Source organism: Myotis brandtii, unplaced genomic scaffold, assembly GCF_000412655.1.
Source record: "Myotis brandtii unplaced genomic scaffold, ASM41265v1 scaffold1120, whole genome shotgun sequence".
In the NCBI taxonomy this organism is placed as follows: domain Eukaryota; kingdom Metazoa; phylum Chordata; class Mammalia; order Chiroptera; family Vespertilionidae; genus Myotis; species Myotis brandtii.
In genome coordinates, this window is record NW_005353839.1 from 112320 (window position 1) to 129365 (window position 17046).

The 17046-nt window shown below is 43.8% G+C and overlaps 1 protein-coding gene and 1 pseudogene across 1 annotated transcript in view; one reads left to right on the forward strand and one right to left on the reverse strand.

The window, feature by feature from the left end:
- Positions 1-13887, reverse strand: part of SLAMF7 (SLAM family member 7) — a 19515-nt gene extending 5628 nt beyond the window's left edge. The window contains exons 1-2 of the mRNA XM_005857757.2: positions 13058-13887; positions 924-1256 (exon numbers count right to left, since the gene is read on the reverse strand). Coding sequence (XP_005857819.1) covers positions 924-1256; positions 13058-13112 — 388 coding nt within the window. The 5' untranslated portion in view covers positions 13113-13887. The remainder of the gene's footprint in view (positions 1-923; positions 1257-13057) is intronic.
- Positions 13888-14280: 393 nt separating this feature from the next.
- Positions 14281-15269, forward strand: LOC106727769 (annotated as a pseudogene).
- Positions 15270-17046: the final 1777 nt, after the last annotated feature.

Below are 17046 nucleotides of genomic sequence, written 5' to 3' on the forward strand. Positions count from 1 at the left end.
GTATTTTGTGGAAGAGCCACACTCAAGGGGCCAAAGAGCCGCATGTGGGTCGCAAGCCGCGGTTTGCCGACCACTGGCCTACCTCCTACAAGCAAACCTGGAAGGCCATCTCCTGGTGTCTGTGATATTGCATCTCAGTGAGTGAGGCAGCTATTATTGTAGCTAGCTGGTTGAATAATTGTTTTGTAAATCCATCTTTCTTGAATGGGCTCCAAGGTCTAGACTTGGGAAAAAATATTTCTCCTAGATTGCTTTAAAAGAAAAAAAATAAAGCTTTTTTAAAAATTATTTTTTATAATCCTCTCCCAAGGATATGTTTTTATTGATTTTTAGAAAGAGAGGAAGGGAAGAAAAAGATATAGATATAGGTATAGAAAGTACTTGCTCCCACCGGGGATCGAACTCCTAATCTAGGTATGAGTCCTGACTGGGAATCAAAGCTACAATCTTTCAGTGTGAGCGAAGATGCCCAGTTGAGCCACCTAGACAAGGCAAAATAAAGCTATTTTTATCTTTCTTTCAATTTTTGTATCTATTTCTCAATTGATTGGAAAGTAGAGAAAGTTGTGATTGATGTTTATACCTGATAATCTTTCTACAACAGGCATCACTTTCCGCCCCATTACAATTAGGGAAACTAAGTTTCAGAGAGATTAAGTAACTTGGCTAAGACCATGCAACTAGTAAACAGAGAAGCGAGCATTTGACCTGTGTGATTGCACTTCCCATTTCACCCACCTGTTGCACACACTTCCTCTTACAGAATCTCTGAGTAGAAGGGGACCTCAGGGGTCAGCCGCATCACTTCAGCCATCGCAGGAGTTCCATCTTCCACATTCTTGCCAAGTGTTTCTCCTGCCTTTGCTTACACATCTCCAATATCAGGGAGTTTACCACTTTACCAGGGCAGTCATTGTACTCACCATAGACACGCAGCCCATACTCCTGGGTGAAGGGCTCCTGGAGGGACGAGCTGTGTATTTGGACAGAGTAGGCACCTGAGTCATTCTTACTCAGTTTGCTGAGCTTCAGGGAGTAGTTCCCGTGCAAGAAGTCTACCCTTCCCTTGTTATGATTTTTAGTCACTATGACAGTGTCTGGTTTGTTTGTCGTTGTTGGCTGTATGGTGACAAGAGTAGTACTTTTAAAGATCCAGATAATGCTGTCAATCCGATCTACTGAGTGTGTCAGAGGGAAAGTCACAGACCCACCGACGACACCCACCAGCTCCTGCTGGGCTCCAGAGGCTGCGGGCCCTGCAGACACAGAGAACCATAAAATAAACGTGAGTCCCTGCTCTTTCCACCAATGACTCAGCCCCTTTGGGCTCTAGAAAGGTCCCAAGAAAGTCGCTCCGTCCAACCCGCCCGGCCCCTGGGAAACCTTTTGGAACCTCATTCATAGGAAGGCATTGAGGTCAGAACTCTTCCTGAAAGGAGTGGCTCCGGTGAACCTCCTGACTCCCAGAGGCCTCTGGCTGGAGACAAAGCTCCGAGGCAGACACAAGACCCCGCTCCACCCCTGACACGCTCCTGGAGGAGGAGAACTGGGAGGTTACAGTCCAAGTCCCTGCCCACTGCTCCTGGGAGAGCCGAACTAGATGCAGGTGAGGAAGGAGAGCCTTCCTGACATGGGGCAGAGGTTTTCAAGCACAGATCAGAACAGTGGGAGGTAAGCTGTAAGTGCCTCGTGATAGTGATAGCTTAGAAATCTGAAGACTAGTTACCTTTCTCGCTTATGGTAGAGTGCAATTGAGCATCCCGATTTCCCTTTTATGTCTTTTGGTGACCTTCCCTTAAGCATCAGCTGCTCTCCCAGTACTTGAGAGTAAGAGAACCTGATGCCCCCCTGGCTGGTTGAGCTCAATGGTTAGAGCGCTGCCTTCAGACTAAGGGGGTCTCGGGTTCGATTCCCGATCAAGGGCACATACCTGGGTTGCAGAATCCCAGCCCAGGTCGAGGCATGTGTGGGAGGCAACTGATTGATATGTTTGTCTCACATTAATGTTTCTCTCTCTCCCCCTCCCTCTCTCCTATCCATTCTCTCTAAAAATCAATGGGGGATGAGGGGAGAGAGAGAATCTGATGCTACCAAATGTTGACCTACTCCCTTGATTATAGGTCTGGGATCTTGACCAACATTTTTGCTAAATTTATTTTGAAAAGAACTGGTTCCTCTCCCTGGGTAATGTCTTTTAGGAGGCGATTCCTGTTTTCAAACATTATTCTCCTCTGGGGGGAGGGGGGAGGAGGGTGCGGGCTGTGGGTGTGGGTGGAGGGTGTCAATAGGGGGAAAAGGGGTCACCTGTAATACTTTCAATAATAAAGATAAGTTAAAAATAAATAAATAAATGCAATGTGGAGTATTTTCAAAAAGCAGAAAACACTCACACATGCACAAAACACACACATTATTCTCCCTATAATTTATTGGTCAGTGGATGTATTCTTTGAGTCCCTCAGGCCTTTATCAAATCATCCTGTTAAAGAATCTGATTTTCAAACAGCTGCTCTCCCTGCCTCCTTAATTCTAAGGTAGGATGGTTTTTCAGTTGCTCTCTGATCATCTCAAGGGTGCCAAAGTAGTCCCAGTAAATGTTACAGATGAAATCAATTTTATTTTTAATTTTTGATGGATCAGTTAATGCATTTATTCTTTCACTTCAACAATTGAGATGAAGGAATTAATATTTTACAGTCAAATAAAGGTTGGGCATCACTTGCTCTCAAGTAGGTGTAATTCTTGCATTTAGGGCAACTAGGAGTAATTTTTTCTTGACCTGAGGTTTTAGGGAGATATAATCAGGGAGGTGACAAAACTGTAAGTATGGGCTTTCATGCTTTAGCACACATTTAAGCTCTAAACAACTACCCTTTTCACTTCACACATGGAGAGGTGCTATATTCTGAGGGTAAATGTCAAAAGATATAAATTATGTGGAGATATTGTGCTGGGCTGCATATCTGGCGCTTTGGCCAGACGGGTCATGCTGTGCTGTCTGTTCCTAAAACACATAGATAGGAAGGTACTGATATCAGGCCAGGCCTGGAGATATGGTCTCATGGCCCCTTCTCAATATGCTGTACTCTCTGTTCCTAAAACACATAGATAGGAAGGTACTGATACTATACTGTGTCGGGAATTAAGGTTTTGTAACTTTGTGGTTTTTGCAAATAAAAATACTATAATTCCTGTAGTCTGCGCTGCAGTTCAGCCTTTGCTTCGGCAGGGTGCTGTAACTGTAGTCAGCTGGCCAGCTTAATAAAGGCTCTTAAATTTAAATTCTGAGTCGGTGGTCTATCTCGCTGAGTGAACCCATAACAATATAAGAAAACTAGAGGCCCAGTGTGCAAAATCACACGTGGTAGCCTGCTGCTGTTCACAGCCCCACCCAGCCACCCGCCACCCAGCTCACCCACCCGCCACTGTTCATGGTGCTTGCTGCCCTGCCCATCCACCACCTGCCTTGCTGCAATCGGAGCCTGTGGGCCATGGGGGAGGGACCAAGAGGTGCTCAATGCACCTCATGGTGACTGGTCATTTGGTCATCGTGGTCGTCATGGACACTGGCTTTTTATACATATAGATGTCTCCACATTTATAGTTCAAATGAAACTGGAGGATGATAGTACAAATTGCCAACATGAGTCTAGATAGAGTCTATTGTTCTATCTTAATTGTATCTTCAGGGAGGGAAGAGGGGTCATGAAAGAAGAAAGTAGCTCCATGCCAGTCCCTAAACGTGAATTTAGAGAATAAGGGGGTAAGTCCCAGCAAGTTTTGTTTTCTCTTTCCAATTTACTATAAAAAGTGATGTAGAAATAAAAGACTTCTCAACTGTCCCAAACTGGACTGCATTTTTCCTTTCTGTGATGGCTTCTCCACCTGCCAGTGTGACCCTACAGAGTTTACCATGTCTAGGTAGGTCATGCTTTTCTCATTCAGTCATTCCTTTCTTTAACAAGATTTTTTATGGTTCTGTATTTATGCCAGGCACTGTTTAGGAGCTGAGGATAGAACTGGGGGGCAAGCCAGCCATGGGGTTGGAAGATTGTCATCTAATAATTAAGTGCGTGTTATAAAAAGGAGAGTAGCCAGTGCTTAGGGAAAATACAATGGGGGAACTTAACATGATTGTGGGATCAGCTGATTCTAGAGCATGAGTGGCTACTAACGCCTACAAGACCTGAGAAGATTTGGCCTCATGACACTCATCTGACCTTCACTCCTGCATCAGTGCAGTGAATGGCGTAACTTCCCTCATTTGCGTCCATTTCACCCATTCTTCGTTGTGTGGCATCCAGGCTTTTGGGTAAGAATGGCAGGCTCCCAGCTTGGTGGCAGCCTTCCTCAGGCATGGTAATTAATTCAGGGCTCCCACATAACCTGGGTTGATTGTATCTGAGAGAAGAAGCCCAGGTTTGCTCTAAGGCCAGGATGACCATACGATGGTTAATCTTCACCTTAGGATATTTTTCCATTATTATTATTATTATTATTATTATTAAAGGAGGGTGGGGGGAGATAGAAACATGGATGTGAGAGAGACACATCCACTGGTTGCCTCCCAAACACGCCCCAGCTGGGAGTGGGGAGTGAACCCAGACCCCAGGTACATACTCTTGACCAGAAATCAAACCTGCGACCCTTCTGTGCGCAATTGGTGCTCTAACCATTGAGAACACAGACCAAGGCATGTCTTTTCCATGTAATGCTTTGATCTTCTTCAGAAGTGGAATTGCTGGGTCGTTCTTTGTTTCTTGTTATATAGCCTTTGTTTTAAGTAATGCTACCCCAGCTTTTTTGATTGTTTCCATTTTAATTAAATATATTTTTCTACCCCTTTATTTTCAGTCTCGGTGTTCTTTCAATCTAAAGTGGGTCTCTTGTTGACAGCATATCTAAGGGTCTTGTTTAGTTATTCATTCAGCCACCATATGTCTTTGGATTGGTGCATTTAATCCATTTGCATTTAAAGTAATTATTAATAGATTTATATTTATTGCCATTTTATTATTCATTTTCATATTACTCATATTTTGTCTTCTCCTTAAAGAAGACCCTTTAATATTTTTTTGTAATACTGGTTTGGTGGTGATGAACTCCTTTAGCTTTTTCTTGTTGGGGAAGCTCTTTACCTGTCCTTTGATTCTAAATGATAGCTTTACTGAGTAGAGTATTGGCTAGAAGACCATAAGATTAAAGGACCTCAGATGTAGTTTCCTAGGCATTTTAAAATTTTAAAATTCAGATTCTGCATTGATATAGCAAAAAGGTATAATTCAATATTAAAAATAAATTAAAAAGCAACCAAGTAAATATGCAAACAAAAAACCATGCCATTATTCATCAGAAGTTGCAAACCAGAGCATTGATTTTAACAATCATGTCAATCTTAGAGTATAAATTTGTCATTTTCTACAATAGTACTTTTCTATTTTAAATTATAATGAATCCATATCATTTATCCTCCCCCAACCTAGTTTAGAGTGTACAATTTGAACCAAGTTTCATTTGTCTGATAATATTTTAAGTAATACATATTATGTAGATATCCTCAAAGGTTGGTAAGTGTTCCTTATTTGCCTGTGGCTAGGGCCACAGGGATTGTTGACTAAATCTATTTCTTTCCTTAAAGTGACACTTTTCCCTGTTTAGAGTAAAAAGCCCCACTGTGAAACCTGATTTCACTAAGCAATTTATTTGCTTACTTCATGGACATGTTTATAATGAAACATTTTTTAACTAGAGCAGGTTTTGTTTATGATATATGATGAGCATATAATTAAATTGGTAAAGAGACAGACAAAGCAAGTTTTCTAAGAGACCATAAATATGTTGATTAAATGAACATTTTACACTTGAAAACAATGCATTTATAGTTTTGTAAAATAATAAATATTTTTAGTGGTAATTTAAAATCAGATTTACTTGTATTTATTTTTTGGAGTAAGGTGTTTGGAATAATAAAGTGAACTCATATATTTTATTCCTACTCTGTTTTCCTTAATTATTTTACCTTAAAAATCCAAATTAATGGTTTATTTGGCTTGTTGTTTAGACAACTAATAACCTTTTCATATCATAGTAGCATTTATTAATTTTCAATAAAAAGGAAACTTTTTAATAAAACATGAACCTAACAATATTCTGGATCAGGCTATGGGTTCTATTACTAAGGAATACAACCAATTGGAAGATAATAAACTTAAGCAAACACTAGTTGAATTTTAAATATATTTTATCTTTATTAAAGTGTATTCAGGGAGGGAAGAGGGGTCATGAAAGAAGAAAGTAGCTCCATGCCAGTCCCTAAACGTGAATTTAGAGAATAAGGGGGTAAGTCCCAGCAAGTTTTGTTTTCTCTTTCCAATTTACTATAAAAAGTGATGTAGAAATAAAAGACTTCTCAACTGTCCCAAACTGGACTGCATTTTTCCTTTCTGTGATGGCTTCTCCACCTGCCAGTGTGACCCTACAGAGTTTACCATGTCTAGGTAGGTCATGCTTTTCTCATTCAGTCATTCCTTTCTTTAACAAGATTTTTTATGGTTCTGTATTTATGCCAGGCACTGTTTAGGAGCTGAGGATAGAACTGGGGGGCAAGCCAGCCATAGGGTTGGAAGATTATCATCTAATAATTAAGTACGTGTTATAAAAAGGAGAGTAGCCAGTGCTTGGGGGAAAATACAATTGGGGGACTAGACATGACTGTGGGATCAGCTGATTCTAGAGCATGAGTGGCTACTAACGCCTACAAGACCTGAGAAGATTTGGCCTCATGACACTCATCTGACCACGCCAGTGTCAGTGCAGTGAATGGTGTAACTTCCCTCATTTGCATCCATTTCACCCCTTCTTCGTTGTGTGGCATCCAGGCGGTTGGGTAAGAATGGCAGGCTCCCAGCTTGGTGGCAGCCTTCCTCAGGCATGGTAATTAATTCAGGGCTCCCACATAACCTGGGTTGATTGTATCTGAGAGAAGCCCAGGATTTTTGCTCTAAGGCCAGGATGACCATACGATGGTTAATCTTCACCTTAGGATATTTTTCCATTATTATTATTATTATTATTATTAGGTTTGCTCTAAGGCCAGGATGACCATACGATGCTGTGGGAAGATAGGAACCCCAGAACTGCCACCCACCTACTGCCACCAGACAAGCAGCCAGTTCCCTGTCCTCACCGGATCCCATTTACCTTCCACCTCACATGCTTTTGTTTGTGCTGTGTCTTTCTCTCGGCTTCTCTAACCGTATTCAAGACCCATAAAGCCCATCTCAAAGCCCTTCCCCGAGGAAGTCTCCAGCTCTTTCTCACACCCACCCAGTAAAAACCCACCAGTCATTTATCTTTTACTTTAAATTCTTCAGAAGGAGGTGTTCCTCGGGGTGGTTATTGGCCATAGCCTTTTGCTGTGAATTAGCCAAAGTCTACAGGCACTTGGTTCCAGATCACCCAGGAGGGGCGGAGCTGGCTTCTGCTGCCAGGCACGTGGAGTGCTGGGAACACTTTAAAGCTCTGGATTAACTGGAAGTCAGGAGAGCTGGGTTTCCTTCTGGTTCCTTCATAATAACAACACTAGTTTAAAGGGCATTATCTTTCTTCATCCTCAAAGCAATTCCATGAGATAGAGGTGAAGCTCCACGTTATAGTTGAGGACACTGGGGCTCCAAGATGCTAAGTGACGTTCCCAAGTCCCCAAACTTGAAAATGAGAGAAGTGGGAGGAGAAGTTAATTAATTCCTCTGTCTCGGAGGTCTGCGTTCTGTCCACTACCGCCTCACTGCTGACCACTTTGAGTTTCGGTCGTCTCAACTTTCATAGGAGAAAAGGAACAACCTTTATTTATTGGCCAGGATTTGGGGGAGGAGGAAGTGTGCATATGGTTTGGGGAAGTACAGAGCAGTCTAAAACATGGTGGAAAGCAGGTGAAGGGGCGTTGGGGGGCGGCGGGGAGGGGTGTTTATAAGAAACAGACCTGAAAACTTCTCTTTTTGGTCTCATTTTCATAAGGATGGCTAAAACTGAAAAAACACACACACAGATTTCAGTTTTGGCATAGCTTCTTGGCAAGGTAAGCTTTTCAGAAGATTGGTCTGGAACCTGATGCCTATAGACCAGTCGCTGATTACTTCACACCATGCAGGGAATATTCACTAATATTCCTGCCTTCAGAGGTGAAGGGAGCTGGGGCAGGAGACACTTTGCCTTCTTCTTTAGCCAAGACACTGATATTTTTGGTATCAGAGGAGTCCGCTTTAAGATGCCCTCCATAGTAGAAAGAGCTCCCTCCCTTTGCCACTTTCCTGTACTTGGGTTATCAGCTCCACCCCTTAACCTATCCCCCCTAAGTCTGCCCACAGTTCAGGTTTTAGGTAAGTCCCTGCCATGTCCTCTCCCACTTCCCCTTCTCTAAGTCTCACTTTAATCACCATTTCTGTTCAGGGGGAAAGTTTATAAGGTGAGAACCCATTTTAGGATTAACTGCTTAGAACCAGGGGCTTCCTAAACATATAAACTTCTAATGAACTCAAGGAGGGCGAGTATCCGCTCAGGCTGAACAGTTGGTGAGGCCAGGTGGTGGGGAAGAAAGGACTGGGTTTGGTCTTGGGCAGATCTCTTCACGCAGGCTTGGGGCTCATGTAAACAAATCAGTTCTGTCAGATCTTCAGAGAGACATCTGCTGGAGGCCCCCCAGGAGTCTGATGACCAGAGGTATACTCCTAACTTATGGAGCTCCTGATCGGTTCTGAGATCCCTGAGGATAGTAAAATGTTCAGACTAGAGTATTGTGACAGGTGGAGGAAGTTTCCAGTCCTTCATGGCCTTAAACACAAAGTACCTACAATATGAGTTATTTTAATTTTTCTTCCTTTTTTTTTTTTTTGGTTAATCTTCACCCTAGGATATTTTTCCATTATTATTATTATTATTATTATTATTATTATTTTTAGGGAGAGTGGAAGAGAGAAGGAATGACAAAGAGAAACATCAATGTGAGAGAAACACATCGACTGGTTGCCCTGAAACCAAGGTATGTGCCCTTGACTGGAATTGATCCTGGGACACTTTGGTCCACAGGCTGATGCTCTATCCATAAGCCAAACTGGCTAGGGCCAATATGAGTTTGTTTTTTACATAGGGAATGATTAGATTGCTTGGGTTAAGTCCTGGCTGGTGTAGCTCAGTGGTTAAAGCATGGGCCTGTGCACTGAAGGGTTAGGGGTTTGATTCCAAGCCAAGGGCACCTACCCGGTTCACAAGTGTGAGAAGCAACCAATAGATCTCTCTCTCTCTCTCTCTCTCTCTCTCCATACTCCTCCCTTCCACTCTCTCTCTAAAAAAATAAATAAATAAATAAAGGCAATGGAATATCCTCGGATGAGGATTAACAAAACAAACAAAATTATTTGGTTTAAGAGATAAAATTAGAGAACAAAGATGGTGGCCTAGGTAAATGATGCCTCCCACAACTACATCAAAATTACAACTAAAATACAGAACAACCAACATTCAGAACTGCCTGAAATCTGGCTGAATGGACGTCCTACAACTAGAGAAGTAAAGAAGAAAGCTCATTGAGACTAGTAGGGGGCAGAGGCCGGGAATGGGCTGGTCTGACACCCCTGTGTGTCATTTCTTTAATTGAGAGGGATAGCTCCAAGGCCTACCTAGAGAAGCAAGGGATCCTAGCCCCACACCAGACCCCCAGCCCAGAGTCCAGAGCTGGGAAAATAAGTCCCTGTAACTTCTGGCTATAAAAACCAGCGGGGACTGTGGCTGACTGACATGAAGGCTGCTGAAGTGTCAGGTGTTCCTCTTAAAAGGCCCAATAAACTTACATGGTTCCACTTCCTCTGAGCTCCAGCACCAGGTAGTGGCTTTGGGGGAATCCAGTGACATATGGAGAGGAACTGAACTGTCTAGCCGGGTGGGAGTTTGGGGGCAGCTTTCTTCCAGACAGGAGTGCTCATAGGGGTCATTGTTCCTGTGCTGGGACCTCCTCCATCGCAAAGCTGACTGGTGGCCATATCCGAGGCTTCATCAGCATGGTCCACACAGTTCGCTCCACCCTGGTGATTCCCTGAGACCCCGCCTCATCCAATTTGCAACCCCACCCAAGCTGTTTGCAGCTACTTTTTCATATGAATCGCCTGTCCTGGCTCAGGTTTCAGACTTTTCTAAAATCTCTAAACAAGTAGCAGCTGGAGTCAACGTGCCCCAAACCTTTCAATAATAGGCCTAAGACCTAGCACCAACCTGCCTTATTTCACAGCTGGGCCTCACCTGGACACTTTCTAGCCCAATACAAATAGCAGCCATCTGCAGATCTCTCTGTAGCTCCCACTGGATGACCCCAGGCAGTGGCTGACTTTGCACCTCCCTGGAGGCCCCAGAGCCAGTGAACCTGGCAGACAGCTTCAGACCATACCAGATTACAACTCTACACATCCACAAGCAACATATTCAAGGGGCAAACTCAGTAGGCACCAAAGCCCCACTAAAGTCCTGCTCCATAGGGTGTCTCCTGTCACAGCTGGTCCTCACAGCCAATTGGCCTGGAGGCCAATTCCTTCCAGTGATGCCAATGGCAATCAAGGCTCAACCACAACAAGACTGTGCACACAGCCCACACAGGGGCACACCTAGAGTGCCCAGCTCAGCTGACTGGGGAGGTTGAGCCACTGGACCCTACAGGACACCTACTACACAAGGCCACTTTTCCAAGTCTGGGAGACATATCAGATCTACCTAATATAGAGAAACAAACACAGGGAAGCAGCTCAAGGAAACATGTCACAATTGAAAGAAATGAAAGCAAACAAACTACTAGATACCGAGTTCAAAACAATGGCTAGAAGGTTGCTCAAGGATCTTAATGCAAGCTTCAGTGGACTTAATGACAGCTTCAAGGGACTGAGTGAGACTTTCAAAAATCTGTGAGAATTTCAAAGACATAAAAAAGGACCAGCCAGACATTAAGCAAATACTAACTGAAATAAAGAAGAATTTACGGGAACTTAACAGTAGAGTAGAGGAGTCCGAGAATCAATTCAACTATGTGAAATATGAAGAAGCAAAAGACACCCAATCAGAAAAGCAAAAAGAAAAAAGAATCCAATACTATGAAGATAGTGTAAGGAGCCTTTGGGACAACTTCAAGCACAACAATATTCGCATTGTGGGGTACCAGAAGGAGAAGAGCGAGCACAACATAATGAAAACCTATTTGAAGAAATAATGACAGAAAACTTCCCCTATCTGGTGAAAGAAATAGACTTACAAGTCCAGGAAGCACAGAGAGTCACAAACAACATGAACTCAAAGAGGCCCATGCCAAGTTACATCACAATTAAAATGCCAAGGGATAAAGACAAAGAGAGAATCTTAAAAGCAGCAGGAGAAAAGCAGTTAGTTACCCACAGGGAGTGCCCATATGACTGTCAGCTGATTTCTCAACAGAAACTTTGCAGGCCAGAAAGGAGTGCCAAGAAATATTCAAAGTGATGAAAAGCAAGAACCTACAACCAAGATTACTTTACCCAGCAAAGCTATTATTTAGAATTGAAATTCAGATAAAGAGAATTAAAATTTACGGACAAGAAAAAGCTAAAGGAGTTGATCACCACAAAACCAGCACTACATGAAATATTGAAGGGTATTCTTTAAGAGAGGAAGAAGAAGAAAAAGATAAAAAATATGAACACTAATATGGCAGTACATACAAATCTATCAACAATTGTATTTAAAAGTCAAAATAAACAAACAAGAAATCCAATGAACAAAATACACTAATGAATAAAATAGAACCAGAAGTATGGACACATGGAACAGACTGACATATCTCAGAGGGAAGGGGAGTGGGGGGCAGGAAGAGGTTAACCAAAGATCTTATATGTATATATGTATTACCAATGGAAACAGAAAATAGGGTGGTGAAGGCCTGGGGTGGAGCGGGAACTGGGTGGAGGGGAGCAATAGGGACGGGGGTGGGAGATCTGTAATACTCTCATCAATAAAAAAAAAAGATAAAATTAAAATGTTTCCCTTCACCAATATAACTGTTTTACATAATCATTTAAAAATATATTTCTAAATATACAATATATAAGTATCTTATAAATATATTTAAAGGAAATATCTTATATATATAATATAATTCTCACCTAAGAATATTTTTTCCGTTGATTTTTAGAGAGAGTGGGAGGGAAGGAAGGAGAGAGAGAGAGGGAGAGAGAGAGAGAAAAAGAAAGAAAGAAAGAAGAAACATCGATGCAAGAGAGACACGTTAATTGGTTACCAACCCCATGAGCCCCAAGCAGGGCCAGGGATCAAGGATCGAATCTGTAACCCAACTGTGTGCCCTTGACTGGGAATCGAACCTGTGACCCTTTGCAGACCAACACTCTAACCACTGAGCCACACAGGCCAGGGCTAAATATATATTTATGAAAAAATAAACATACACCTGTACAATATTATTTTGTTTTTAAAAATGTCCTCAAAGGGAGGGAGGGCTAAGGTCCAGGGAAGATGACATTCTTCATCTACTGGTAATCTGTGGCAGAAGTTGTGATTAGAACACAGGTCCTCCTGATACCCAACACCACTTCTTCTAGCCCTTCCTTCCCTGGACACTCAGAAGGGGAGCCGGTCCCCATGGTCCTTCTCCTCTCTCTTCAGTCTCTTTCTGCCTCTGTGATTCAGAGACCACAGGATGTAAAAGGCAATATTAGATAAGGGAGCAGAGCCTCCTGAGCTGAGTCAGAGCCCCAGAGTGGACCCAGGACCTGGAGTTACACCTCCTAATGCAGTGGTTCTCAACCTTCCTAATGCCGCGACCCTTTAATACAGTTCCTCATATTGTGGTGACCCCCAACCATAAAATTATTTTCGTTGCTACTTCATAACTGTTAATTTTGCTACTGTTATGAATCGTAATGTAAATATCTGATCTGCAGGATGTATTTTCATTGTTTGAGACTCACAGGTTGAGAACCGCTGTCCTAATGGGAAAGGCAGTCAGGAGAAGAGGAGCATCTGCTGGACTCACCTGTGAGCTGGCAGAGGAGAAAGATGAGGCTGAGGCTCGCCGGGGAAACAGGCATGCTGTTCTCTGGAGCGAGGTGGTAAAGTGAACCACTTCTCTCCCGTCGTAGCACTGACGTTTCATTTCAGTAGGAGGGAGGGGTCATGAGATCGACATGTGAGAATGAGTCGTGTCTAATTTTGTTTTTTTCCCTTTTAGTGGCTGGTACATAGTAATGTTCAATAGGAAAGAGGGAAAAATTGAACCCCAAGGGTGATGGAAACCCCATTTTACAAATAACCACTGGCATAGAAAAGTTAAGAATGAGTCAAGGTCAAATGACCAGCCTTTTCTGTTACAACATGCTCTCTCCGAGATTCAAAACAGAGGAAACAGAAGAAAATGGAAGGTTTGAAGGGGAGAGAAACAGGTGGCACTAGGAGTAAAAATAATATTCACTGAGTGTCACTTTGTGCCAGGAGTACATGCGTTCTTCTACTTAATTCTCATAACAACTCTGTGAGTGAAATACTATCATAATCTCTACAGGTGAAAAAATGAAGGCTTAGAATATAGAACAGCAAAATTATAACATTTTTTAAATCAAAAGAAACCATTATGAGAGTAAAAAGGCAAGCCACATAGAGGGCGAAGATATTCGTAACACATTATTCCTCAAGAATCTTGTATCCGTAATATATAAAGAAGTCATACTCATCACTAAGAATTAGGCAGACAACCGCAATAGACAAGAGAATCAAATAGGTACTTCATAAAAAGGAACATTCAAGTGGGAAATCAAGAGAAACCACGAAGAAAATAAAGCCAATAGGAATAGTTAAAAGGTCAACAGAGACATTAAAGTGATTTTGTGTGTGTGTTAATGTTCACCCGAGGATACTTTTTTCCATTGATTTTTTTTAGAGAGAGTGGAAGGGAAGGGGAAGGACAGAGAGAGAGAGAATCATGGATGTGAGAGAGACACATGGATTGGTTGCCTCTCACAGGCATCCCAATCAGGCCTGGAATGGAACCTGAGACCCTTCAGTCCAAGGGCCCCTGCTCTCCTCACTGAGCCAAACCAGCTGGGGCTAAAGCGGATTTTTTTCAAAGAAGGAAACGGGCTGGGCAGGCGGCGGGGGCTGCACGGGAGGAATCCCAACCTCATGAGACCGAGAGGCCGGCGGACCTCACCCCTGAGAAGGTCACAGGAGAAACACCAGTGGGCAGGTTTGATGGAGACAGACATGGAGACAGACCCCTGCGAGGACGTGGAGGCCCAAGAGGGGGCCTGCGGAGCAGAGGCCGAGGTGGTCCTGGGAACAGAGATTTTGATCGCTTTGACCAAAGAGGAAAACAGGAATTTGAGAGCTATGGTGGGGATGGTAAAATAGCGACCAGAACGGAAGACATCACGCGTGGATGTGGAGTTCGCTCCTGGGGATCCGGGAAAGATACCAGTGACGTGAGCCAGCTGCGCCTATGGAGGAGCCCCCGGTGGCGGAGGAGTCCCCGGGGCCCCCTGGAGGAGGGGTCTCCAGCCGAAGTTCCTGATGTGGATGAAAGGGGCCACATGCTGACCTGACAAGCTCAGGGGAGGCCTGCATGGCGATCTTGCCTGGCGCGCAGCAGGCTGATAGCCCCGGGGCCCCGCCGGGCACCCGGAGGCCCCCGGGTCAGGAGCGAACTCCTAGAAGAGGGGAGCAGCAGGGATGGAACGATAGCGGGGACAGAGGTGACGCTGGATAGAGCCGAGCAGAGATCCTACAGGGAATCCCAACCTCATGAGACCGAGAGGCCGGCGGACCTCACCCCTGAGAAGGTCACAGGAGAAACGCCAGTGGGCAGGTTTGATGGAGACAGACAGACAGACAGACCCCTGCGAGGACGTGGAGGCCCAAGAGGGGGCCTGCGGAGCAGAGGCCGAGGTGGTCCTGGGAACAGAGATTTTGATCGCTTTGACCAAAGAGGAAAACAGGAATTTGAGAGCTATGGTGGGGATGGTAAAATAGCGACCAGAACGGAAGACATCACGCGTGGATGTGGAGTTCGCACCTGGGGATCCGGGAAAGATACCAGCGACGTGGAGCCAGCTGCGCCTATGGAGGAGCCCCGGGTGGCGGAGGAGTCGCCGGGCCCCCTGGAGGAGGGGTCTCCAGCCTTTAACACTGAGTTGGAGGTAGAAGAAGAAACTCAGGCTCAAGAGATGACCCTAGATTAGTGGAAAACTCTTCAAGAACAGACCGGACCGAAGCCTGAATTTAACATCCGGAAACCCGAGTAAACGGTCCCTTCCAAACAGTGGTGACACACGAGTCCCGATAGAGAGATGACATAGTAAAGGATGGCTGCGGGGATGAGGCCCCTGTGTTCCGAAGGCGGCCAGGGACATCACATCCCAGCGGGAGGTTAATGTTGGTACCCTCCCTCGTCCATCCGGAGCGCGGAGCCAGAGGTGGCACACGGGGAGGCCAGGGAGGATCGGAAGGACAGAGAACTATGGACCCCGAGCAGAAGTGGTGACACAAGAAGTTGCTCCAAACCCGGACGACCCTGAAGACTTTCCTGCTCTGGCGTGACGCTCAGCAGCACCGCCGGGAAGAGACTTCTTGCTTGGGGAAGAGACTCAGAAGGGCGTGACGCTCAGCAGCACCGCCGGGAAGAGACTCAGAACAATAGATATTGCTTTTCCCCCTTAAAAAAAAGAAGAAAAAAAAAAGGAAACGTAAGTGGTAGACCTAAATCCAATCAAACACAAGAAAAAAATAACGCAATCAAACAGGCAGTAAAAACGATGTATGAGGCTGCTGCTGCTGCTGGCTTAACATGACATACTGTTTGACAGCAAGCTTTTTTTTGCTAAAGTAGAAAGAGTACATTCTATAATAACAGTATAGTAAATACTAAGATTGTTAGGGGCAGAAATAGAATAATGGAGAATAGCTATAGTTATAAGAAATATTAATCAGGCTCTGTTAACTGTGATTGTTCTATTCTGATTAGAGAAAGCATGACCTAATCAACCTAGGACCCTTCAGTCCACAGGCCCACGCTCTAGCCACTGAGCCAAACTGGTCAGGGCCAAACTTTTTTTTTTTTTTTCCAAAAGTAGAAAGAGTACATTCTATAATAAGAGTATAGTAAATACTAAGATTGTTAGGGGCAGAAATAGAATAATGGAGAATAGCTATAGTTATAAGAAATATTAATCAGGCTCTGTTAACTGTGATTGTTCTATTCTGATTAGAGAAAGCACATTCCAACCTGGCTGAGAGCTGTACGCCCCAGGACATGGAATGCTAACACTGGAATGCAGTCCATTCTCCTAATTCTCCTGTCCCGAGAACTTCCCATCATTATGGAAGAATTTACAGCCTCCTGGCTGAAACAACCTAGTCCTGGAAGCACACCCCTTTCCTGTAACCTGCAACCACTGTGACCTTCCCCCTGCCTGTAATTCCTACTTTTCCATGTAATCTTTGTCCTTCTACCCACCCTCTACTTCCCCATCCCACCCCCTGCCCAATCACCACACTGTGAACATAGGGGTGCATATATTCTTTGAAATTAGTGTTTCTGGTTTCTTCAGATAAATTCCCAGAAGTGGAATTGCTGGGTCAGAAGCTTGTCTGTTTCTTTAAAAACTAAACATATATTTACCATATAACCCAGCAATCACACTCCTGGACATTGATCTCAAAGAAATTATTTGCCTTTTGTATTTTGAAGATCTGTTATTACTAGTGATATACATTTATGATGGTTATGCCTCCAAATAAATTCATCCCTTTATCATTATGAAATGCCCCTCATTATCACTTTGTCTCAAAGTCTACCTCAGTTTCAGGCTCCATCCCCGGCCCTGGTCAGGGTACGTGTGGGAGGCAACCAATCGATGTGTTTCCCTCACATTGATGTTTCTCTCTATTCTTCTCTGAAAATCAATGGAAAAATATCCTTGGGTGAGGATTAACAACAACAACAACAAATAAATAAATAAATAAATAAATAAA